The sequence below is a fragment of the Hyla sarda genome, chromosome 2, assembly GCF_029499605.1.
Source record: "Hyla sarda isolate aHylSar1 chromosome 2, aHylSar1.hap1, whole genome shotgun sequence".
In the NCBI taxonomy this organism is placed as follows: domain Eukaryota; kingdom Metazoa; phylum Chordata; class Amphibia; order Anura; family Hylidae; genus Hyla; species Hyla sarda.
In genome coordinates this window covers 192,489,195-192,515,245 of record NC_079190.1, presented here as the reverse complement: position 1 = coordinate 192,515,245, position 26,051 = coordinate 192,489,195, and the positions used below count along the sequence as shown (strand labels likewise).

General features: G+C 38.7%; 1 protein-coding gene across 3 annotated transcripts in view; it reads left to right on the top strand.

Annotated features, from left to right (window-relative positions):
* The first annotated feature begins 13,783 nt into the window (after positions 1-13,783).
* SLC5A7 (solute carrier family 5 member 7) overlaps positions 13,784-26,051 on the top strand; it is a 32,135-nt gene continuing 19,867 nt past the window's right edge. Inside the window, exons 1-4 of one of the 3 annotated variants that reach the window (XM_056556034.1) lie at positions 13,784-14,013; positions 15,337-15,590; positions 16,464-16,577; positions 20,511-20,666. In XM_056556034.1, the coding sequence (XP_056412009.1) occupies positions 15,413-15,590; positions 16,464-16,577; positions 20,511-20,666 (448 nt within the window). In that variant the 5' untranslated portion in view covers positions 13,784-14,013; positions 15,337-15,412. Of the gene's footprint in view, positions 14,014-14,409; positions 14,616-15,116; positions 15,222-15,336; positions 15,591-16,463; positions 16,578-20,510; positions 20,667-26,051 lie in introns of those variants that run through there. The other 2 variants (XM_056556033.1, XM_056556035.1) reach the window with 2 other exon arrangements.

Below are 26,051 nucleotides of genomic sequence, written 5' to 3'. Positions count from 1 at the left end.
TTTATAAGTTTGCATAACACCATAATGAATACTTTTCTATGGTGCATCTGTATTTCCCTTTATAGGTTAACCAAGTCAGTTTTTCTATAATTTTTCTGTGAACTTACTGGAAGAAAAAAAAAAATAACCGCAATGTAAAATGTTTTTTTTTAAATAAATACAATATTGTTTTTAAATAAATACAATATTACAGATGTTATTAAACTCAATGGAGTACAGTGTAAAAAAAAACTCCAAGCCTCAAACACTGGTGTATCAATCTCTGCCTCCTTCTGGTTAACCCTATTTTGTGCCCTACATATCATCCAATGAGGGTATTGTCGCTGGGATAACCTGCTCAGATTCTTCTGCAGGATTGGTCGTTCTCTTATTTTTATGCTCCTGTGTTTATGTGCAACAAAAGCCATCACTTTGGTTAAGATGGTGAAGTACTAAGAAATTGAGCCAGAAAAAGTACAAAATGTACCAGATGAATAGTCACAAGGGTGAGGTAGACCCTAGATCCAGACTGAAGGCTGCGGTGGGGATCAGGGTCAATCAGGAGTTGAACCTGAGACAATAGCACAAGCAATGAGAACCAGTAAACAGGAAAATAACCTAGCTGAATTTCTCCTATAAACAGTCATCTAAGAGCACTGGTTTTCTTAGCAACCCAATGTCATCTAAGCCAAAACCTATTCCAACATGGTGGCAGCAAAAGATTGGAGAAGAGGAAATGCCCAGCAACCAGAGTGCAGCTGCTGTCCAGGACATAGGACTGGAACCAGGCAAGGTAACAAGTAGTATATACGGTAAATGCAAAGGAAGTATCTCTTGTCTTTACACTACTGTATATACTAATGGGAGGGGGAAAAAACTAGTATGGAAATGTACAAAACAAAACAATCTCTAGCAAAACAGATGTTGGGGTAAGTGCACATGGGACTCGACTCCGCATTTGGCCTATAACTTTATCTTGCTTGTGGTACTTTTGTCCTTTCATTCTGGTATGTGCTGGTCTCACAATGTTGGTGTTAGTTTTATATTGCCTATCCAGAAAGATGCAGTGAGTTTTTCCTTTCATTGTACTTTCTACCATGAGAAGCCATTATTCAGTTGTATCTAGATGCATTTTCCAGTGATGTACATAGTGCCTATATTTTATGGATACCTTTAAATTCTATTTGATGTGTCATAAATAAACATTTTTTTGCTTTTTTATTAAAATTTTTGTGCCTTTTTTTGGGAGAGTAATGTTTGTTTCTGCAAAACTATCCTATATTTTATAATATTTGTAAAGATGACAATATAAAATGTTGTATTATGAAGCATTGTTATAATTATTTTTTTTTATTCTACAGTTTTATAGAAGAAAAAGCAGGTTTATACATATGGGATAGATACAACTAAATTTCCAGATTAATCTGCTTATGTCCTATACATTTAGCTAACTCAACATTATTGATCTAAGGTTTCTCATGACTTCTAGACTGTCAATTTACTAAGTAACTGTGAGTCACAACATTGCATGTATTGATAAAGGCAAAACATAGAAAAATTACTGTTCCCAAAGGAAATCTAACATATAGGAATCCATAAGGTATCCATAAGGTATGAGACCAAACTGGAGAAAATTGATATTTCCAGGCGACATAAATTAGAAACATCATAGAGACACCTCCAAAATAATATTTTTTTCAATAATTTGAGATCTACTACTTATGACTAATAAGAATTTTATTCTTTAACCCTTTTCTGCACTTATTTCCATCTATATAATTAGTAAAATTACTTTTCTATTAATTATTTAGAACTAAGACATATATAGGTAAATTCATACCTGCAAGTCTCCTACACCGGCATCTTTATTCAATGGTGAACATAATAAAGATGTATTATATTCATAGATAGGCTTTTCCAGACTCAAGATCACTACCCTATTTTTGTATCTAAAAATCCAGACCAAGGCAGAGGGGTCTGTTGATGCCCGACACCAGCTTGGCCCTAGGGAACTTGTATCCCAGTACCCCTCCTGGCTACTCTTCTGGGTCATATTCTCACCTTTTCCTATAACCTGTATGGGAAACATTGAAAAATATAGTTTATAAAAAATATAGTTTATATACGGTATTTATATAGTTTACAGTATATATTTATCTATCATGCATACATTACCCCTTTCACAATAAACGCTTTTCACTTTGTGGCAAATAAATCAAAGATCTGACAAAAAATGGTATGCTTAATAGCTGAACATTCTGGTTTCCTTAAACATACCTCAAACACATGAAATGAAATTATACCAATGAATGGCATATTGTTTCCCAGATCAGATAGTTGGAAAAGTATAGAATATCTCAATGTTGAGAAAAAAAACTATGGAACATTAACAATAAAATCTCATTCGGTGCTTTGTTGTGCCTTCTTAGGATTTTATGACATCTTGAATAATTTTTAGGTATGACAATCAATAATACGAAACAATATTCTATATCAAGCAATTTCCAACTTTTCAAATAGTAATTGACAGATGAACTTTGCAGGATGAAATCTTTAATAGACAATAGTTGTGGACCTGCTGTGCTACTGAACCCGTTTGGCTTTGGGCAGCGCCAAGGAGTAGAGTTTAACCCCTTAAGGACCAAGCCCATCTTGACCTTAAGGACCAGAGCATTTTTTGCAAATCCGACCACTGTCACTTTAAGCATTAATAACTCTGACATACTTTAACTTATTAATTTGATTTCGAGAGAGTTTTTTCATGACATATTCTACTTTATGTTAGTGGTAAATTTTCGTCGATACTTGCATCATTTCTTGATAAAAAAAATTCCAATATTTCATGAAAAATGTGAAAATTTGGCATTTTTCTAACTTTGAAGCTCTCTGCTTGTAAGGAAAATGGACATGCCAAATAAATTATATATTGATTAACATTTACATTTAATTTTCAAAAAAATTTCAAAATCTGAATTTTTTAGGGACCAGTTCAGTTTTGGAGTGAATTTGAGGGTCTTTATGTTAGAAATACCCCATAATGGACCCCATTATGAAACTGCACCCCACAAAGTATTCAAAATGACATTTGGAAAGTTTGTTAACCCTTTAGGTGTTTCACAGGAATAGCAGCAAGTGGAGGGGAAAATTCAAAATCTTCAACATGTTCTTGTAAACCCATTTTTTCCCATTTTTACAAGGGGTAAAAGGAGAAAAAGCCACCAATATTTGTAACCTAATTTCTCTCGAGTAAGGAAATACCTCATATACCTCGAGTAAGGAAATACCTCATAAGGAAATACCTCAAGGAATGTAACAAGGGGTATAGTGAGCCTTAATACCCCACAGGTGATTGACAAACTTTTGTTAAAGTGGGCCATGAAAATGAAAAATTAGATTTTTTTTTTTTCACTAAAATGCTGGTGTTACCCCAAATTTTTCATTTTCACAAGGGGTAATAGGAAAATACCCCATATGTGGATGTCAAGTGCTCTGTGGGTACACTACAGGGCTCAGAAGAGAAGGAGCACCATTGAGCTTTTGGAGAGAGAATTTGGTTGGAATGGAAGTCGGGGGCCATGTGCGTTCTTAAAACCCCCTTGCTACCAGAACAGTGGACCCCCTCACATGTGACCCCATTTTGGAAACTACACCCCTCACGGAATGTAACAAGGAGTGCAGTGAGCATTTACACCACCGTTACACCACTGTTCCAAAAATCTGTCAGACACCTGTGGGGTGTAAATGCTCACCCCTTGTTACATTCCATGAGGAGTGGAGTTTCCAAAATGGGGTCACTGTTCTGGCAGCACAGGGGTTTTGTAAATGAACATGGCCTTCAATTCCATACAAATTCTCTCTCCAAAAGACCAATGGCGCTCCTTCTCTTCTGAACCCTGTAGAGCACCTGCAGAGCACTTTACATCCACATTTGGGGTATTTATAAACTCAGAAGTGGGGTTATAAATTATGGGGGGCTTTTTTCCTATTACCCATTGTGAAAATTAAAACTTTGGGGTAACATCAGCATTTTTGTGAACAAAAATAAAATTTATCATTTTCACGACCAACTTTAACACACATATGTGGGGTTTTAAGGCTCACTATAGCCCTTGTTACGTTCCATGAGGGATGTAGTTTCCAAAATGGTGGCACATGTGTGTGTTTTTCTTTTTTTTTGCATTGATGTCAGCACCGCTGTAACTATCAGCAACTCCTGTGCAAATCACCAATTTAGGCCTCAAATGTACATGGTGCGCTCTCACTCTGGAGCCCTGTTGTGCGCCCGCAGAGCACTTTACGTCCACATGTGGGGTATTACCGTACTCGGGAGAAATTGCGTTACAAATTAGTTTTTTGTTTTTTTGTCCACTAACATGCTGCTGTAGACCCCAACTTTACCTTTTCATAAGGGATAAAAGGAGAAAAAGCTCGCCAAAATTTCTAACACAATTTCTCCCGAGTACGGAAATACCCCATATGTAGCCCTAAACTGTTTCCTTGAAATACGACAGGGCCATTTGAGGCCTAAATTAGGGATTAGGGGGGTAGCAGTGTAGGGGTGTGTGTATATGTCGTGTTTTACTCTTTATTTTGTGTAGTATAGTGTAGTGTTTTTAGGGTACATTCACACAGAGTTTGAGCTACCCTGTACATTCACATGGGGGAGGGGTAAATATCTTGATGTTCCAAAACTACAACTCCCAGCATGCACTGACAGACCGTGCATGCTGGGAGTTGTAGTTATGCAACAGCTGGAGACACACTGGTTGGGAAACACTGATTTAGGTAACAGACTACCACAGTTTTTCTGCACCAGTGTACCTCCAGCTGTTGAAAAACTACAACTCCCTGCATGCATGGTCTGTCAATGCATGCTGGGAGTTATAGTTTTGCAACAGCTGGAGGCGCACGGGTTGGAAACCACTGAGTTAAGAAACACACAGTGTTTCCCAACCAGTGTGCCTCCAGTTGTTGCCAGTGGCGTCTCCAGCATTCATATTTAGGGGGGGGGCACATGGGGGGGCCAGTGACAAAAGTGGGGGGGCAATTTTAAAATGTGTGTGTGTGTGTGTATGTGTGTATATATATATATATAGATATATATATAAAATTAATTTAGAATCTTCATACATTCTTGTTGCACAATGATTATTTTTTTCAGTTTTTGCCTTAGATTTTTTGGTAAAATGACTGATGTCACTACAAAGTAGAATTGGTGGCGCAAAAAATAAGCCATCATATGGATTTTTAGGTGCAAAATTGAAAGGGTTATGATTTTTAAAAGGTGAGGAAAAAAATAAAGTGCAAAAACGGAAAAACGCTATGTCCTTAAGGCATTAAAACTTTTGGACACTACCATCAACTTTGATAGTGCATCTAAAGTGTTAATGTCAAACATCAGCCTGATTGGTGATATCTGGCATTAGCTAAAGGTTTTAGCTAATGATTTATACAACACAGTGGGAGCAGGCACTGTGCGTACACATACGCCTTGCGTCCTTAGGTCTCATTTACACAGATGGATCCCCAGCATATTTTACGCTGCGGATCCACCGACAATGGACCCTACAGCGCTGCCTCCATCTGTGCCTGCTCAAAACAGCAATCCTCCGCTACGAGTAGACACGCTTTGATGTGTATACTCGCACATATCGCGGCTGCTCTCAGCCTAGCTCAGAGAGCAGGAGGAGCGGCCATGATGTGCGCGAGTATACACATCAAAGCATGTCTGCTCGTAGCGGAGGATTGCCGTTATGAGCAGGCACAATTGGAGGCAGCACTGTAGGGTCCATTGTCAGTGGATCTGCAGCGTAAAATACACTGTGGATCCACCCCTGAATGAGGATCTGCTGTATATTTTCTGCAGCTGATTTTGCTACCTATTGAAGCTAATGGGTTGCAAAATCAGCTGCACAAAATATGCAGCAAAAATATGCTGCTGATCCTGTACATGTGAATGTACCCTTAAGGGGTTAATGATAAACTAGCAGTGTGTTCACATGTTGTCCTTCCAGAGGGGTCACTTTCCCTCCTCCAGTGTCCACAGGTCTCCAACAGGTCACATTATCAGAACAATTTATGGAAAAATCGCGGCAAAAATTGCGCGATTTTACCGCGATTTACAAAAAACGCTGTAAAACCGCGATTTTTCCCCAAAATTGTTCTGATAATGTGACCTGTGGACACTGAAGGAGGGAAGGTGACCCCTCTGGACTGCTACTATACACATGACCCAGCCCCAGGATAGACTGCTGATCAGGGGGGGAGAGAGGGAGGACAGGGGACATCACTCACCTCACATGAAGCTGCTCTGTGTTCCGGAGGCCTGTCAGCTCTCGCCCCCTTCCTCTCCAGTGCTGGGGGCGGAGCCATCATCAGGTACCTTCATCCCTGCTCTGCCTGTCTCTGCTAATGATACGCAGACCAGGGGCAGCGCAGGGATATCCTCAGCAGCTGCAGCGGGCTCTTAACCCAGCCGGTCAGTCCGCCACTGGCCCCGATACTAGTATCGGGACATCCCTATTTATTTTAAATTGGGGGGGCACAAGGGGGGGCACGGCCTGATCTAGGGGGGGGCCATGGCCCCCTCTGGCTGCCCCCTAGCGACGCCACTGGTTGTTGCAAAACTACAACCCCCAGCATGCCCGGACAGCCGAAGGCTGTCTGGTCATGCTGGGAGTTGCAGTTATGCAACAACTGGAGAAGAACAGTTTAGAGACCATTGTGTAGTGGTCTCCCAATTGTGGTCCTCCAGATGTTGCAAAACTTCGACTCCAAGCATGCCCAGACTGTCCAGTCATGCTGGGAGTTGTAGTTTGGCAACATCTGAAGGGCCATGGAAGGACACAGTTTGGAGACCACTACACAGTGGTCTCCAAACTGTGGCCCTTCAGATATTGCAAAACTACCACTCCCGGCATGACCAGACAGCCAAAGGCTGTCTGGCCATCCTGGAAGTTGTAGTTTTGAAAGTCCTAGAAGGCAACAGTGAAGATCACTTACCAGCGATCTTCACAGCTGCCGCTGACTCTGCTGCCGCATCCTAACTGCTGTCCGTCCTCCATTTGTCCTGCAGCCTGCCGCCGGTCCCCCTGCAGCCTGCTGCTGATCCCCCGCCTCTCTGGCCCCTGCAATCGTCACTGTCATCTTTCCCGCTCTGCCCAGACTTCCAGGGGCAGGCAGACTGGGAGATCTCAACTTTAACCCCCTCCCCCGCCCCTGCCCTGCGATTTGGCCGGCAAATCACAGGGGATAGGAGGAGGTGGCACCCCTGTCCTCACTCCTATCCTTCAGGGTGATCGTCACTATCTCTGACAGTGATGATCACCCCTATTTTCCGGACGATCAGGTCACCAGAGACCCAATCAGCCCGGAAAAGCCGTGATTTGCCGGTCAGAATTTATCGGCGAATCACGGTGATCGCCAACAAGGGGGGTCTCAGGATAGATAACAGCAGCCATCCCGGCCTGATCACCGCATCCGGAGACGCGATGATCCAGGAATGTTGTGCCGTAAGTACTTCATAGCAGCGCCTTACATTGTTTTCATATCAACTGGCTCAAGAAAGTTAAACAGATTTGTAAAATACTTCTGTTAAAAAGAAATCTTAATCCTTCCAGTATTTATCAGCTGCAATATGCTCCAGAGGAAGTTGAGTTGTTATTTTCTGTCTGCCCACAGTGCTCTCTACTGTCACCTCTGTCTGTGTCAGGAACTGTCCTGAGAAGGAGCAAATCCCCATAGCAAACCTATCCTGCTCTGGACAGTTCCTGACATGGACAGAGGTGTCAGCAGAGAGCACTGTGGTCAGACTAAAAGGATTAAGATTTATAAATAGAAGTAATTTACAAATCTGTTTAACTTTCTGCCACCAGTTGATTTGAAAAAATATATATAATAATTTCCCCGGACTACCCCTTTAATATTCATTGTTTGCCCTATGGCCAAATACAGTCTCGTCCTGAAAAATCACTTCATCGTCACCGGACTTATTTTTTTTTTTTTTTAAAGAATGAGAAAAGTGTGAAAAGTTTCTATGTACACCTGTGCATCAACTATTGAGGATTAAATCCATCATGGATTTCCATGTAGAAAGAGTTTTATAATTGTTTCAACTGACAAATATTTTTGGGGCCCTATTTTTATTTTAAAGCGTACCCTTCAGATCCAACAAAAAAACATTTTTTTTTTAAATATATCACTCAGTACCTAATCCTGATGTTCATCTAATTTTTTTATGTGTCTAGCACCTTTATTTATTTTTTATTATACTTTTAATTTAAATCATTAGTCTGAATTCCTCTCAAAGGGAGGGGTGTGGCCTCACTCTGCAGGTCTCCGCCCCCTCCCTCAGTATGCTGTCTGCTCACATCTCCCCTAGCATTAGCAAAACTACAACTCCCAGCTTGTCTTCACTGACAGTAGCGGGACACAAGCTGACAGTGGGAGGTTTTTTCCTCCAGCTGTGAGCCCTGCGCTCACAGCTATCAATCAAGGAAGTGTGTCCATGACATAGGTGATGACGCATGGACACAGCAGGACTAGTATGTGTCCAAGCAGGCAGGGGGCAGTTGTTTGACTGACTTTTTCATTAAGGCCCATTTGGGCCTTAAGGACTCAGACAATTTTATGTTTACGTTTTTGTTTTTTCCTCCTCGCCTTCAAAAAATCATAACTCTTTTATATTTTCATCCACAAACTAGTATGAGGGCTTCTTTCTTGGGTGACCAGTTGTCCGTTGTAATGCCATCACTCACTTTACCATAAAATGTATGGCGCAACCAAAAAAATACTATTTGTGTGGAAAAATGTAAAAGAAAAATGCAATTTTAGAAACTTTGGAAGGTTTCATTTTCAGGCTGTACAATTTTCGATAAAAATGACATGTGTTTTTTATTCTTTGAGTCAATACAATTAAAATGATACCCATGATAACATACTTTTCTATTACTGTTGCACTTAAAAAAATCACAAACTGTTTAACCAAACTAATACGTTTAAAATCCCTCTATTTTGAAGACCTATAACTTTTTCATTTTTCCGTATAAGCGGCGATATGAGGGCTCATTTTTTGTGCTGTGATCTATACTTTTTATTGATACCATATTTTCTTATAAAAAACTTTTAATACTTTTTTAATAAAAAATTTTTGGAATAAAATGTTATAAAAAGCAGCTATTTTGGACTTTTTTTTTTATGTTCACGCCGTTCACCGTACGGTATCATTCACATTTTATTTTAATAGTTGGGATATTTACGCACGCGGCGATACCAAATACGTATATAAAAAAAAATTACACTTTTTGGGAGTGAAATAGGGAAAATGGGACAATTTACGTTTTTATTGGGGAGGGGGTTTTACAATTTTTTTTACTTTTTTTAACTTTTATATTTACACTTTGATAGTTCCCATATGGGACTATTTATAGAAATCATTCGATTGCTTATACTATTCAGTGCTATATATAGGCTTAGCACTCATCAGTATTATCAGTCATCTTCTGCTCTGGTCTGCAGACCAGAGCAGAAGACCCATGGAAGGCAGTGGAGGCAGGTTAGGGGACCTCCGGCTGCCATGCTGGATGATAGGATCGCCGCTTCAATCCGATCATCCATTTTAGTGACTGTGATGCTGCAGATGCCGTGATCTGTATTGATCACGGCATCTGAGGGGTTAATGGTGGACATCTGCGCGATCGTGGATGTCCACCATTACGGGCGGGTCCCTATCTGCTCTGATGCTCGCGGTTATGCATAGGACGTAAATGTACGTCCTGGTGCGTTAAGTACCAGCTCACCAGGACGTATATTTGCGTCCTGCGTCGTTAAGGGGATAAAGTCGTCCACTTGGTAAGTTTTATTAGCACTTTTGCTTGACTGAAGACCAGTTTTTAGGTGAGTCTTTGTTTTCTTTCTGCATGTTTTATAATATTTCTTCAATTTGATCTAGAAAAACATATTCCAATAATAAAATTAGGTTATTTCCTTAGTTTGAGGTACATTTCCCAAAGTCAAAATATTTATCTATTAAAGAAACTTTGTATTGTTCCTGTAATCTCCGTTTATTTGTTTTTGCATTTTTCTGTTTAGGTGTGTATTCACTAATTTGTTCAGAGCAGTTTGCTATTCTACCTGGATAGGGAATAGTTAATGCTCTGAACGAATGAGAAGCTCGGGTGTGTCTATTTAACCAGAGTTCTCCTGCATTCTGGTGCTGGTTATTGAGTGCAATACTACTATGTCTGTTTGTGCTATATTCTGACTATGTCTGCTTTAGCATTTACCTTGTATTTATCTTGCCATTTTATCTGGGTTTTTAGCCATGGTTATACAGCATGCTCCTTGCATTTTAGTCTGTGTTACATTAGTCGGTTTCAGGATTATGTTTGTTTGTTCTGCTCTGTCTGTGTTCACACTGTGTCTGAGTCTAGCTTGTACCATGTGCTCTGTATGTTATATTCCTGTTTGGTATTCCGGAGTTTATTCAGACTCATCCGGTTCTAGTCTAGTGTTTCATTTATTATATTTCTGTTTCCTACTGGGTCAGCATTTTGCCAACATGGTGGAGTGTGTCCGCTGGCCAGTAGCCAATTTGGCTTTATTATTAAAGGCTTCTCCTGTAGTGGAGTGGGGAGTCCAGTTTGTATGTTCTGTGTCCCAGTGTGAACAGTGTCCTATATTTATATCCTGTTTAGTTGATCTGATCTTTGTACCTGTACTTGTTTGTGAACAGTGTCTTATGTTACCTGTTCAGTTTAGTGTTTTGGCTCTCAGTTCTTCTGTTTATCCCCTTCATCTCCTGGATTCTGCTGTATACTCATATCATGCCTAGTCTTGTACATTTTATCATGTATGACGTTTATCTGATATCCGGTTTATGAACTGTTTGTTAATTCACTACATTCTTCTCTGTTTCAGAGTTTATATTCTGCCCTGTTAGTATTTGTATTCTGTCTGGTATGTCTGGCGGTCTTGTAGTTTTCTGTTTCTGTTCTGGTCTGTGACTAACTATGTATATTATGTGTTTTTATGCCACTGCACTTAAGCAGGAAGGGACCGACGTCCAATTGTCGACCCATGGTTTAGGATAGATGGGCAAGTAGGCAGTTAGAGATGTTTTAGGGTCAGTTTTTTGGATCACTCTCTCTGTCCCCCCAGTCGGTCCCTGACAGTTCCATATGTGGTTTGTGTATTTTCTACAGAAATGAAAATTTGATGAGCATCCTCTAAATGTGGTGACTTCACAATTTTTTGGCAGGGGTTGTCCTGATACAGCTGTACTGAACATAATGTTCTATTAGCCTTTTAGTAAATTAAATTTATTTGATTGTGTAATAAAAAAAATATTAATGTCCCATACATTTAGAAGGAATATGTGTGCAGCTCAGTTAAAGCTATTTGGATAAGCTCTGTCCTGACCATTCATTAAAGCCTACTTGTCATGGCATCTTCACTAGATTTTATCTCTAATTTCTCTATCCCTGACTAAATGGGCATAGCCTAGGCTCCCAAGTGTCTCCCATTTACTACACACACAAAGAATAGAGGATCCTGCTTCATTATATCTCTATAATTCAAAAGCAGCAGCAGAATGAAGGACATTATAGAGCAGTGTTAAGCAGCGTACTCTGTAAATCAAGCACTGGGGTGATCATTTAATTTCTCTGCAGTCTTTTTGAATTTCTCTGGCATTCTCCACCCATTTCCCATCTCCTATCCTTCTTCTTCCTCTCCTTTCTATAGACTTTTATGGGCAGCATGATATCTCAGTGAGAATGGACTTGAGCTGTTTTTCAAGGGGAGAGATGCATTTAGAGGGGAAAGGGAACAAAAATAGAGCCAGATAAGTGAAGAAAGAGATATTTTTCTCAGATAAGATATTTTTTTACTAAGCTTCTTATAATGAATTCACTTGACTGTTGATTCATGCAGAGTTAACAGTGGCTGTTGTGCCATCATTTGTGGTGTGTAGCAATTGACACACATTAATTATGAATAATATGCAAAAAATAATGGACAAGGGTGCATGACTTACTAGTAAAGAGGTGTGGTCATGAAGGGATGTGGCCTGAAAATCAGAAGCCAAAAAAATTGGGTGGTGGATTTGACTAGCGTGCATCTTATTTATCAAGAAGGTGCAGAAGGATGATGAATTTTGCGCAGCTCTGCTGTGGGTTGGAGAAGCTCTACCACGTACACTTTTTCTAGACTGAGGGAGGGAAGTAGACACTTTCCCGCGTCCTGAATTTGGCAGGTTAGGTGTTTTTACTTCATTTCACAGAGCTGCCGGGACATTTTTACTTCCATTTTAGACGTAACAATCAAATTTGATTGCAGTGTCAAAGGGGTTAAAGCCGGGCATCACCGTGATCGGTGATGTCTGGCATTAGAGATGGGTCCTGGTGGCAGATAGCCACCAGGACCACCCAGCTATGACCTGTGCTCAGCTCCTGAGTATGTGTCATAGAAGGGGAGTGGGACGTTGTCATCCACAAGAGGTTAAAGGTTGAATTGTGGAAGGTAGAAATGATTCACAAGTCTACTGGTAGGTGGTGTAGCTTTGTGCCTAAAAAAGTACCTTTGCGCACTAAATAGCGACTTTTGACAAAAGTTGCAAATGATAAATACGTGACCACTGCATGGTCAAAAAGAAAAAGTTCTACTTGTCGGCAAAAAGAATAAAACTGTCTATATCAAAAGATGCATAAAAGTCTCAAAATATGCTGCTTGCGTCTGAACTGCACCTAAACTTAGACACAAAAAATGCTCTAAAAGCAATGATAAATCTCCCCCACTGTGTAACTATTAGTAATTTCCCCCAATGTGTAGTAGATGTAAGGACCAAAAGTTAAAGCTAAAGCATGTTGGATGTCATTGAATAAGACCACCATGATATTCATGAACAAACATTCTTTCAGATTCTTTTAGGTCTAGATTTTAGGCTAAAAGAGATTTAAAATCACTCTGGCAAAGCAAATCTCAGGGGCTTAGCAAAGAAAGTCACCAATCTTGCAGGCAAGGCTGATTCAAAACTCTGCTGCCACAAGTTGATACCTTACTATTTAGATGCTAAGGGGCTTACTAGACACACATCTGACTCGAAATATCGAATATAGTTTCTTAATACATTATAGGATTTCTGGACTTAACTTATGAATATGGTAGTATTCTTACTACTAATATAAACATTCAGTAGTTGTTACATTCAGCACTTGGCAGTGGTGTACTACACACATATAGAGGTGTTTAACACCTTGAGTGCATTGCAACAGTTTTTAGGATGAAATTCTGGAAATTGTATTTGTGAACCACTTTGTAAGTGGCATTGTGTGTTTTGTTTAGATTTTTTGTTTGTTTTTCACTAGTTTACTTTACATCACAATCTTTATTATGTTAACAAGAATGGTAGCTACAAATGTGGTGACCTGTTTTTTCAATCAATCTTTCAATTGTATTTGGCAGCTGAGCCTGAAAAGTGCAGTCAAAGACGAACCATTGAGGAAAAAAAAACTCTCTCCATCAATCAGTCAAATGGAAGAGGCGGAGAAGCATTCTGCAGTGCGTCATGCCCAGAAGATTCATTTAAAGTTACGCAGGAATGGACGTAGCTTTTTTTGTGGAGTGCCTGGATTATTTTAAGCTTCTGATGATGTCTATCCCTATTTTTATCACCACACCATTTTTTCACACCCATGCTTTCCCATAAACATCCCCTTCCCCCATAACTCTTTCCAAATAATTATTCATTTATTCCTCTCAGAAGCCATATAGCTCTTTCTGACGTCCAGCAACTGATCTATGACGAACAACCTTGCTGCTTTATAAGAATTTCCTTTTAATAAAACAAAGACGTTCTCCATGGAGCGCAGTTTGACAGAGGCATGCCCAATTAAATACCTAATTGGCTTATAATAATTCCTATTTTCAAATATTATGTAAAAAAAAAAAAAAAAAAAAGCATTGGAAGAAGTGGAGAAGTTCTGTAGCACCCGGATTCCTCGTACTGGACAGACAAGTGTGTCGAGCACTCAACAGGTGAGACTAGAACTTTAATATTATTAATGTGAGCAATTGTCTGAAAGAGCTTTTATAAAGTAGCATTATGATGTGAAAAAACAGGTAGGGGGACATGAGGTAGACACCCCGATTTAGAGACTTATATGCATATGACTGTAAACACACTCTCCCAAAACCTCTTCCCTCTAATGACTACTAGTTTAGGTTAAGTGGCTTCAGTTTCTATAGCTATGCTCAGGACCTAGGACAGTTCCATTGTGGCTATGCATCCATATCCATAATACAGTAGCTTGAAAGAAATGACGTAACTCTGCTTTTCATACTGAATAAAATGCATATCTTCCACCTTCATGAGTAAAAAGAAAATATTTTCCCTGGATTTTGACAGTATGATTTGACACGGGAAAGCAGACTGCAGCTCTCAGGGGGTGGATTTTCTTTTTACTTCAATGAGAAGTGAATTGTGGAGCATAGAAGCAGCGGGGGGATTGTGCTTCTGCTTATGAAGCAGGGTGTGTGCAGCCAGAAGCAGAGCAGGGAGTGGGCATAGACTGTGACTTGAAGGTTGCTGCCGAATGATGACAGCCCTTTGAACAAGTGTTTGGTGACCTATGCATAATGTGAGTATTCTATATTGGCAATATTTAGGCACTTTCTAATTATTTATTTGCTCATTAAAAGCATACTTCAACTTTTATAGGAAAGTTGTAAGAATGAGAAATTGAACAGTTTATTCTTATGACCGTTATGGACATATTTATGTCTGTTTTATCAATGTGAACACTGTTGTCAGAATGTCTTTTTATTTTTAAAACCAGTGTCCGTGTAACTTTACCAAAAGATTGTAACCCTCACTGTAAGGGGTAGTGTGCTCTCCTTTTGTTTCATTGTTAGTCAGTATGTGTTACACTATTATTTATGTATGTATTATATTTGGATTGATTGTTAGTATATATTATTTGCAGACACTAGGAACAAACACTAAAAAAAGTTTGGAAATAATATTTATAAAACAGTCTAGGTGACAGTGAGACACAGACAGAAATCATGAAGTTGTAGTAATATTTTCTGCAAGTTATGATCTGGTAATGCAGCCAGTAGAGGTAATATACGATTCGCTGCCTTTTTATGGTGGAATGATACAGAGAAATTCATAGCATTGTGAGGCAGGAGTGATTGATGATGCTCGGAGCTCGGTGCAGGCAGAGAGGAGCAGCTATTTACAGGTGACTGACTTGTTGATATTTTCCTGTGACTTCTTAGCTGGGTAATATTCTTCTTAGTAGTAGTGTGTCAGGAGGAAGGGGAAGTTGATGATTTTGTGCTCTATGTTTTTCACAGTTCTCCATGTACAGGGGTCAAGAGTGCTGTAACCATATAGAGACATTCATGAAATAGCCAGACGTTGCTCTAGAAGATGGCTTTCCACGTGGAGGGGCTGGTGGCAATAATTATTTTCTATTTGGCGATCTTGTTTGTGGGTATTTGGGCTGCCTGGAGAACAAAGAACTCACGTGGTGATGGAGATCCCCGGGAAGGAATTATAGTGGGTGGAAGAGATATAGGACTCCTGGTTGGAGCTTTTACTACTACAGGTGAGGATCTACCGTCTTTGTTTAACCTTTCTATAAAGTTTTCTATCTGCTGCTAATAAGACTGATGTGGGAGCCTTACGAGAAGCTGGTTTCATTAAGTAAATCTTTATTGACCTGATACTTGGCAAGCCACACGTATACCAACAAGGTACACAGGATACATGTAAGCATCAGGTTACAGATTTTACTACTTTTCTTTACTGCTTGTGTTGATGGCTGGAGAGATAATAAAATTGATGCACCAGGTTTGAAATTCACAGCAAATGAGGCTGATCCCTGTATCGGAGAGTCGCAGATAAGACAATATATGAAGATTCATCTTTGGTGCTGTCTCCTCAATTATCTCTGGCTGCACTACGGCTACATTAGACAGGCTGTGCATCTATGGCATCCCTAATTGTGTATTATTTCATTACTTTCTACCGTCTCTTTTATATGTCGCTACATTATCTGCTGTGGCATAATTCCTGTTAATGATGGAATGATTAACTGCAGCAATGTTTTCTCTGCCAGGACTCAGCTAGGCTTGCTTAATGTTAAATGGGGGCTGTAGTTATGTAGTTACTTTACAAGTAAACTATTGACAGATGTTTTTCTTTGTTTTTAGCTATGCTTGGATAATTTAGTTACATTATTTATTTTAACATTTAATATCTTGTTCCAAGGCATATCTATGTGTGAATTGAACGGATCTTAATTCTTGATGAATTAATAAAACAATTTATGAATTACAGAATAAATTAAAATAAAATGATTACACTATGGACTCATACAGTTACTATGCACTACTACTATTAATATTGATATGTATTTCATTTGAAGATTGAGTCTAATAATTGTTTTATCTTTTTTTATATCAATGCAATTAATTAGCAACATGGGTTGGTGGAGGATACATCAACGGGACGGCAGAAGCAGTGTATGTTTCAGGGTATGGGCTGGCATGGGCTCAGGCACCCATTGGCTACTCGCTCAGTCTTATCGTAGGTAAGTCCAAATCGAATTACACATATTGATATTTGTCTCAGTCAAAACTAACTATGGTTATCCTTAAATCAAATAAGGGCTGAGGAATACACATATCAGGGAGAAGTAGAGGTTAATGCATGGCTAATTTAATAAGAAGACATATCTAATCAGTGTTGCATTCAGATGCTGCATTTCTATAACCTTTTCAGGCCTTGAATAGGGTGGGCTGTTTTATTTCAGGACAGAGAAAAGATAATGCAATGGTATTCCTATTAGAAGTAAATTATGTCAAAAATGAATTTAGAAATCTGCTTATCTTGCATTTAAAGCAGGGAAAAAATATCCATGATACACACTTTTCATAAGAGATAAATAATTGTTTTGAAACATATCTGGACTCATAATGCTCCAGTGAAATGTTTCAGGCATAGAGCGCTTCATCATTCATAGGATGCTACACTGTGGCATAACAACTTGCCTGTTGACCTTTAACATTGCCTCTAAATACGACAGTCTACAAGAACGGAATTATAATTAAAATTCATTACAACGTAATAAGACAAGCAGCCACAACCAAAAAGCGGTCATTATTTTGAAATTATCAGTTATGTAAAGCATGTGCTATGTTGGGATAGTCAATGGTATTAGTCATTGGAATATGTCATGTACACCGATAATTTAAGGCGCGATCAGTTAGTTTCTTATAACAATAAATGTTATGAAGAGAGTTTATCATTGTTGTTGTAGGTGAATCATTTTTATACACCTTTATGCGCAGGGGCACATTCCCTGAAATTTCACTTCTGTGCACCATTTTCTATGATTTACTTGTTGCACAAAATGTTGTTATTTTTTATCCCGTTGTGCAAAAATTTGCACCTTTTTTACACACACCAAGAAGCTAAGTCATGTTTGGGCTAATGTATTTTGGGCTAATGTATTTTTTAAAACTCCCAGTTGATGAATCCCCGACCACTGCAAAAAGCTAACCATGCTACAGTGCATTCAAATTATTTTCTTTAAAATCTAAATCCATTGCGATTTTTTTTGGTAATTTTTGACCCATTGCACAAATATTTGCAACTTTTTACCATATAAAAAAGTGTAAAACCAATTATAAAATTCCCCCCTACAAATCTATAGCCAAAATGGTTTCACGATTTGCTCAATTTGCAGTCTACTAGATCATATACTGTACCGTTAGAACCATTAAATTGCAGTATACACTCTTCCAGTAAGCAGCTTTTAGTATTGGAAAACAGAATTGATTCAATAGGAAAATGTAATGATACTAGTGATATACAGGGATGTGTCCAATTACTACAGAGGCAAAAACTTAAGTTAACTGATTTGGGGTTCACTAAGAATATGGGCATGTGTAATGTAAGTGCTGCTTTTTATAGACATTGCCACTTTATTACTTTTAAATATGAAATGGTGTGTAAGGCCGAACAAATATAATAGACACAAAAACACCTTACAACCTAAAAGAAATAAATATACTTGGCAGCAGTTGTTGGTTATGTGGACGGCAGCACTGATTGCCGGTAACAGAGGGAAGGAGCTCCCCCCCCTGTTCACCAACGGCGGTGCCTCGACACGATCGAGGGTCGCCGTTTGTTGCTATGGCAGCAAGAGGTCAGATGATGACCTCCTGTCTGCCTGCTACAGAAGCCTGTAAGATCCAGCCACAGTCTGAATCGCACAGACTGTACTGTGTGCAGTTGATCAGGTCATACTGCGCTACAAATGTATTGCGGCAAAGTATAACCTGTAAAAAGTGTATAAGAGTGTGAAGTAAAAAAAAATGCCCCTTTTGTATTATCATAAAAACTAAACAAAAACACAAATCAAATACATATTAGGTATTGCTACATCTGTAATTTTGTGTACTATATAGCTATAATGTAAATTATCCCACACAGTGAGTGCCTTAAAAAAAAAAAAAAGTTTTAATACAAATAGCTGAATAAAAAAGATCAAAAGGTAGCATGTATCCCAAAAATGATACCAATAAAAAGTACAGCTTGTTCCGCAAAAAATAAGCCCTTATTCAATGGCGACAATTTAAAAGTTACGGCTGTCGGAACATGATAACACAAAAAAGGGGAAAAAAAAGAATTTTGCTCAGAAAAAGGAAAAAGAACATAAAAAGTTATATAAAATGGGTATCGCCATATTTGTACTGACCCACAGAATAAATATAACATCACTTTTACCACACAGTGAACACCATAAAAGAAATAATAATAAAAAATGCCAGAAATTTTCCAGTTTTTCACAAAAATGCTTCATGTGTCAACAAAAATGCACCACTTATATAAAGTACAATATGTCATGAAAAAACTATAAAAAAAAAAGCATTCTAAAGTTATTACTGTTTAACCCCTTAACGACGCAGCACGTAAATGTACGTCCTGGTGACGTGGTACTTAACACACCATTTACATTTACGTCCTGAGCATAACCGCGGGCATCGGAGCAATGCCGGCATCATGCGCGGCAGGTCCCGGCTGTGGATCGCAGCCAGGGATCCGCCAGTAATGGCGGACACCCGCGATCCCGCGGATGTCCGCCATTAACCCCTCAGATGCCGGCATCACGGCATCTGCAGCATCGCGATCACTTAACAGGATGATCGGATCGCCCGCAGCGCTGCCGTGGCGATCCGATCATCCTGCACGGCAGACGGAGGTCCCCTCACCTGCCTCCGCTGCCCTTACGGGAGTCTTCTGCTCTGATCTGCCTTCCCGCAGACCAGAGCAGAAGATCACCGATAACCCTGATCAGTGCTATGTCCTACACACAGCACTGAACAGGATTAGCAATCGAGTGATTGCTTTAAATAGTCCCCTATGGGCACTATTAAAGTGTAAAAATAAAAGGAAAAAAAGGAAAAAAAAATAAAGGAAAAAAAATTTGAAAAAACCCCTCCCCCAATAAAAAACGTAAATTGTTCCATTATCCCTATTTTACCCCCAAAAAGTGTAAAACATTTATTTTATATACATATTTGGTATCGCCGTGTGCATAAATATCCGAACTATTAAAATAAAATGTAAATGATCCCGTACGGTGAACGGCGTGAACGTAAAAAAAAAAAAAGTCCAAAATAGCTGCTTTTTTATTACATTTTATTCCCAAAAAATTTTATAAAAAATGTAATAAAAGTTTTGTATAAGCAAATATGGTATTAATAAAAAAGTACAGATCACGGCGCAAAAAAATGAACTCTCATACCACCGCTTATATGGAAAAATGAAAAAGTTATAGGTCTTCAAAATAGGGGGATTTTAAACGTACTAATTTGGTTAAAAAGTTTGCGATTTTTTTAAAGCGCAACAGTAATAGAAAAGTGTATAATCATGGGTATCATTTTAATCGTATTGACCCAGAGAATAACAAACACATGTCATTTTTACCATAAATTGTACAGCGTGAAAACAAAACCTTCCAAAATTTGCTAAATTGCGGTTTTCTTTTTAATTTCCCCACACAAATAGTATTTTTTTTGGTTGCGACATACATTTTATGACAAAGTGAGTGATGGAATTACAGCGGACAACTGGTCGCGCAAAAAACAAGCCCTCATACTAGTCTGTGGATGAAAATATAAAAGAGTTATGATTTTTTGAAGGGGAGGAGGAAAAAACGAAAATGTAAAAATAAAATTGTCTGAGTCCTTAAGGTCCAAATGGGCTGAGTCCTTAAGGGGTTAAAGAGACAGATGTCAAATAAAATAAAAAAAGAGCCTGGTCATTAAGGTAAAAAATGGGTCCGTCCTTAAGGGGTTAAGCATGGATATAGTACATAGCAGTGTAGAGACTTTCACAGTAGATTAATGGCTTTCAGGATAGCACCATTAGTTAGTATACTATAGCGGCAGCAAGTCAGTGTCTGTTTATAACATCCTGTCCACTGCATAAAAATATACTATGCATCTTTCTCTAGGTGGTCTATTCTTTGCTAAGCCCATGCGATCAAAGGGATATGTAACAATGCTAGACCCTTTCCAGCAGGTTTATGGCAAACGGATGGGAGGATTACTTTTCATTCCAGCATTAATGGGAGAGATGTTCTGGGCTGCTGCAATACTTTCTGCTTTAGGTAAGATTCGTATATGCTTTCATTGATCTAAGGCAGTGGTTTCCAAACCGCAGCGTTCCAGGTATTGCAAAACTACAACTCCCAGCATGCCCAGACAGCCAACGGATGTCTGGGCATGCTGGGAGTCGTAGTTTTGCAACATCTGGGGGGTTGCAGTTTGGAGACCACTGATGTAAGGTGTCTAACAAAACTGACCAATAGTTGGAAATCATTTGGTGGGAGTGGCCATGACAACCCCGCTCTTCATACGGAGAATGGTGCTGCAAATGAAAATTGTATGTGACCATGACTGATCTCAGGAAATGCTGGATCTCTACAAGACATTGTAACTTTTGTTTAGCTCTGAAAATGTCACATAATTCGATTTCTCCCTCTCATTGAATATGTCAAATACAAAACAGGATTTGCAGCCAGAACAATCTAATCAGTTTTGTTTATTCTATGGGAAAACCCATCTGACAAGCCCATTTATTACATCATTTAAAGGGGTACTCCAGTGGAATTTATTTTTTTTTTAAATGAACTGATGCCAGAAAGTTAAAGAGATTTGTAAATGACTTCTATTTAAAAATCTTAATCCTTTCAGTACTTATTAGCTGCTTTATACTCCAGAGGAAGTTACTTTCTATTTAAATTTCTTTTCTGTCTGACCACAGTGCTCTCTGCTGACACCTCTGTCTATGTCAGGAACTTTCCAAAGCAGGAACAAATCCCCATAGCAAACCTCTCCTGCTCTGGACAGTTCCTGACACGGACAGAGGTGTCAGCAGAGAGCACTGTGGTCAGACAGAAAATAAATTAAAAAAGAAAATAACTTCCTCTGTAGTATACAGCAGCTGACAAGTACTGGAAGGATTAAGATTTTTAAACAGAAGTAATTTACAAATCAGTTTAACTTTCTGGCACCTGTTGATTTGATTTAAAAAAAAAAAAAATGTTTTCCACCAGAGTACCCCTTTAAACAAAATGATGATTACATTATGATTACATTAAGACATAATTTAGGTAATACTAAGGAGAATGTTCAGACTGAAAATATGTACAAATGCAACATAAATGTAGCCAACAGTCAGGTGCAAAGGAAAGAAATAACACATTTACACACTTGGTTAAAAGTTAACACTTAAGTATAACTAGTGTAATATAAATATTTTCTAAAACAAATATTAATAGGATATATAATAGGATATAATGTGCAGTCTTGGGTGGGAAACTAAAATGTGGTCTCAGCAAGTCCAAGATTTGGACTAGGTTAAGGTTAAGGTTCATCTTGGAGGTCATACATTCCTCTTAGTCCAGTTTACATGTAGTTTTCAATCTGGGAAGTACTGTAGATCATTATTAGGTATAGAAGGAAAGGCTTATATAAGGATACAGATTATGTCATTGTTGTAAAAGAAAAAAATCTTCACTGGTGGATTTTGCTGCAGATCCCCTGTGTTTCTATGGCATAATATGAAGCAATTGTGGATTTATTGCAGATTTTAAATTCCCCATTAAAGTCAATAGATATAAATCGCGCTAAATCGACAGCCGTTCCATAGCATAAATTGGAAACAGCTGAAAAAATGGAGCCCCTGAAAAATGTACATATGAGAAATAGCTAAACTGTATTAAATCATGAATAACATACAATAAAACCATGTAAAATGAGGCAGACTGGGGCCCCTCCATTAGCAGTGTAGCATACAAGTAATAAAGCAGTACTATATATGATCACACATGGCAGAGGAATGCAAGGAATGTCAGTATAAGGATAGTATGGACGCTACGGCCACAGGTATATTCTATAATAGGACAACCATTAAGTACTAAGTGCAGCAGTGGTGAGACAGATCATACATTACAGGTATAAGGAGGCATACTCTTAATATATTCATACTAACCACAGTAGGAGAGGTAGCAGCATGGATTCCGGGATGCCGCCACCCCAACACACCTTTAGTCCCAACGACCTTCGTAGGTAATTTTTTTCCTTACTTTTGGAGGAGGTTTTTACAGATCTCATCTACTTTGCTGCTAATGTAATATGATTTGTATTTCCTCATGAATCCAATAGATCATTAGCAGCAAACTTGTTGTTAGGCTTCAGTCATTAATGAAATCAAGTTATACCGATTCTGAATAAAACACCTATAGCCTAATATGTACCTTGGATTTACTGCGACGACATGTTTTATTTTTATTTTTTATTTTTTAAAGGGGTACTCCGGTGCTGAGCGTTCGGAACAAATAGTTTCCAAAGCTTAAAGCTGGTGTCGGGGATCGTGACGCCACGGCCCCACCCCTCGAGGTATCATGCCCCGCCCCCTCAATGTAAGTCTATGGGAGGGGGTGTGGTGACAGGTGACAGGTGCGAGGCATGACAGGTGACAGGTGCAGGGCATGACATCATGAGGGGGTGGGGCCGTGATGTCATGCGCCCGACCCAGGCTCAAAGCTTTGGGAACTATTTGTTCCGAACGCTTAGCACCAGAGTACACCTTTAAGGCTATGCAGCCTTAAGTGCCATGTTCAAAAATAGGCTGATTTTCTTGAAACAAATGCTAAAAAATAAAGAATGAGACAGAGACTGAAATGTTTGCAACCAATGTGCCTTGTATATATGGTACTTTAGCAGAGTTAAAGGGGTATTCCAGGCAAAAACTTTTTTTTATATGTCAACTGGCTCCGGAAAGTTAAACAGATCTGTAAATTACTTCTGTTAAAAAATCTTAATCCTTCCAATACTTATTAGCTTCTGAAGTTTTCTGTCTAACTGCTCAATGAAGATGTCACGTCCCGGGAGCTGTGCATGATGGGAGAATATCCCCATAGAAACTGCACAGCTCCGGGGACGTGAGTCATCAGAAAGCAGTTAGACAGAAAAAAACAACTCAACTTCAGAAGCTAATAACTATTGCAAGGATTAAGATTTTTTAATCAAAGTAATTTACAAATCTGTTTAACTTTCCGGAGCCAGTTGATATATAAAAAAAAGTTTTGGCCTGGAATACCCCTTTAATTTGTTAATGATGCTGAATCATCTGGGCATAAAACATTTCTTCCATTTTACTGAATCAATAAATATGACCTCCCACAAAAAATCATGGCATAAAATGTTATGACGTGCACTGATCTGCTTGGCTCAAACACGAAGTACACTGTAGATCAGAAGTGTAGACCTCTATGCATTGCTTTGTTGTTTCTTGGAGGCAACGATTTAGGGGAGAATACCGCTATGTTATAACATGCAATAGAGTATTCTGCATTTTTTTGTATGTATAGTACATGCATATGCAGAAACACTTATACATAGATACATACATTCACATACACATCTACACTGTGACACCCATGTACGTATGGTGATACATTAATGTGTATGCATACCTATTTCTCTAATGAAGGAGGAGAGCTTCAAGAGAGGAAGAACTATGGGGAGAGAAAATAAATCATTGAAGAGTTGTAAGGGCACAGCAGATGCTACCCCATTCCAAAAACAGATATCGCCAACAATATCAGAGCTGTTGATTTAAATAAACATAAATAAATATGTATAAAATACTGTATATGTAAACATGCCTACCATAAATGCAATGAATCATGTCTGACATATAGGCATCAGTCATGTATGACATTACAGTTGGAGCTCATGTGGCTGCATAAATAGTCATTACATGGGCGCTCTTTCATGTAGATATGAATTAAGGATGTTCCTTTGAAATGCTGAAATGAAAGATGTAGGTGACAAACCTTACACCATGCTGGGTAAAGGGGAAACACTTATCTGCAACACAAGTAGGGCTCTGGGCTTTTATCTTATAGGTAAAACTATGAAATAAAAACAAAATGATGCTTATTTCAAATGTAAATCTGCACTGTTTGATTTGAGAGCCTGTACCAACTTGACACTTATGAGTGAGTCATCTATATAAGAGACCCAAATTGGTAGGCATTTACCCGTGTTGCTGCCACTTAGATGTGATTCAAGTGATTCTGGCATGGGTTGCCTGGTCTATTTCTCCTTCTCCAGGCCAGGCTTATCTTGTTCTAATAAACATCATTTACTATAATTTCCTACTGTGCTCTGATTAGATGTAACAGTAAGGTGCTTGTTTACCTCCAGACTGTTTATAGTGACAATTAGCACAGTAATATTGATGTAATTATTCTGTTTTTTCTTTTTTTCAACATTTAAAAAAAAAAAAATTGTAGTATGCTAAAAGTAATCAAAACAATACACCAAAGTATTACACAAACTAATGTTATACAAAATGTTTACATTTGGAAATAGCTACAGTAAAAAATCAAATTATCACGCACTTGACAGACCAGACCGGTAGTAGATTACATAACTTTGCAAATGAATCAGACTATTTCTAAAGAACTACCACCTAGAAATATGTCATGAAGCAAATCCCAAGCACTCTATGCATTTTCAGATATGTATTGCCACATTTACTGTATAACACATTTTACATTCAAATGAATTGACAATCAGATATAGTTTACCAAAGTGGGATTTTCTTTTTCTAACCATTAGGGTAGGTAACACCCATCAGTGGCATCCATATAAATGAGTAGACAGGAAAAGTCCTGAAAAGACAACCTTTTTATTGACTGATTCTTAACACTACTTGATCTCCCTTTAGAACCACTCAACGTTTGAATTACGGTATTCTTTATCTCTACTTTCAGAATATTTATGCCCAATGCAGAAGTAAAATGTATCTACTAAGAAATCAGTTAAAAGCACAAATCTTACTTGCCAGTGTTGGAGCCTGCCAGCTTCAGCGCCCTTAATTAAAGAAGTAGGGTATTTACTTTATTATTACAGAAATAAAAAAGATACTTAAACTACTACAACAATAAAGCCAAATCATCAGTTCCACAGTCAGGTCTTTAAATTGTCTTGTATTGCAGCTCACCTCAATGCACTTATATGCAGACCAGACATTGTGCCAATAGTTTGGTGCTGTTTTTAGAAGCAAACAGCATAGCTAGCAGGGCTACGTAGTTTGTGCAACTCCCATTAAAGTCAATGGGAGTTGTGCAAATTGTGTAACTTCCCTGCTTCGGCCACTTTTGGCTTTTCTGACCAAATGCGGCCACTGCAAACAAGCAGGAGCTGGCCAGAAACTCAGAAGAGCCAAGGTGATGCAACCCTTTCAAATTAAAAACTTGGATTTGAGCTGTAACGTAAAAACATTTATCATCAAAATGATATCTATATATGCATATTATCAGATTTTACCCTATATAACGGCACAGCATTATATAGGCTAAAATCTTTATTCTCACCATTCCCGGGGGATGCTCCTGCCCCCAGGGATGGTGAAGATATGAAGTTATAAACAAGTCACCGCCACGGCCATAAGTAGTCCTCTGGGCGGGGGGCTCCAC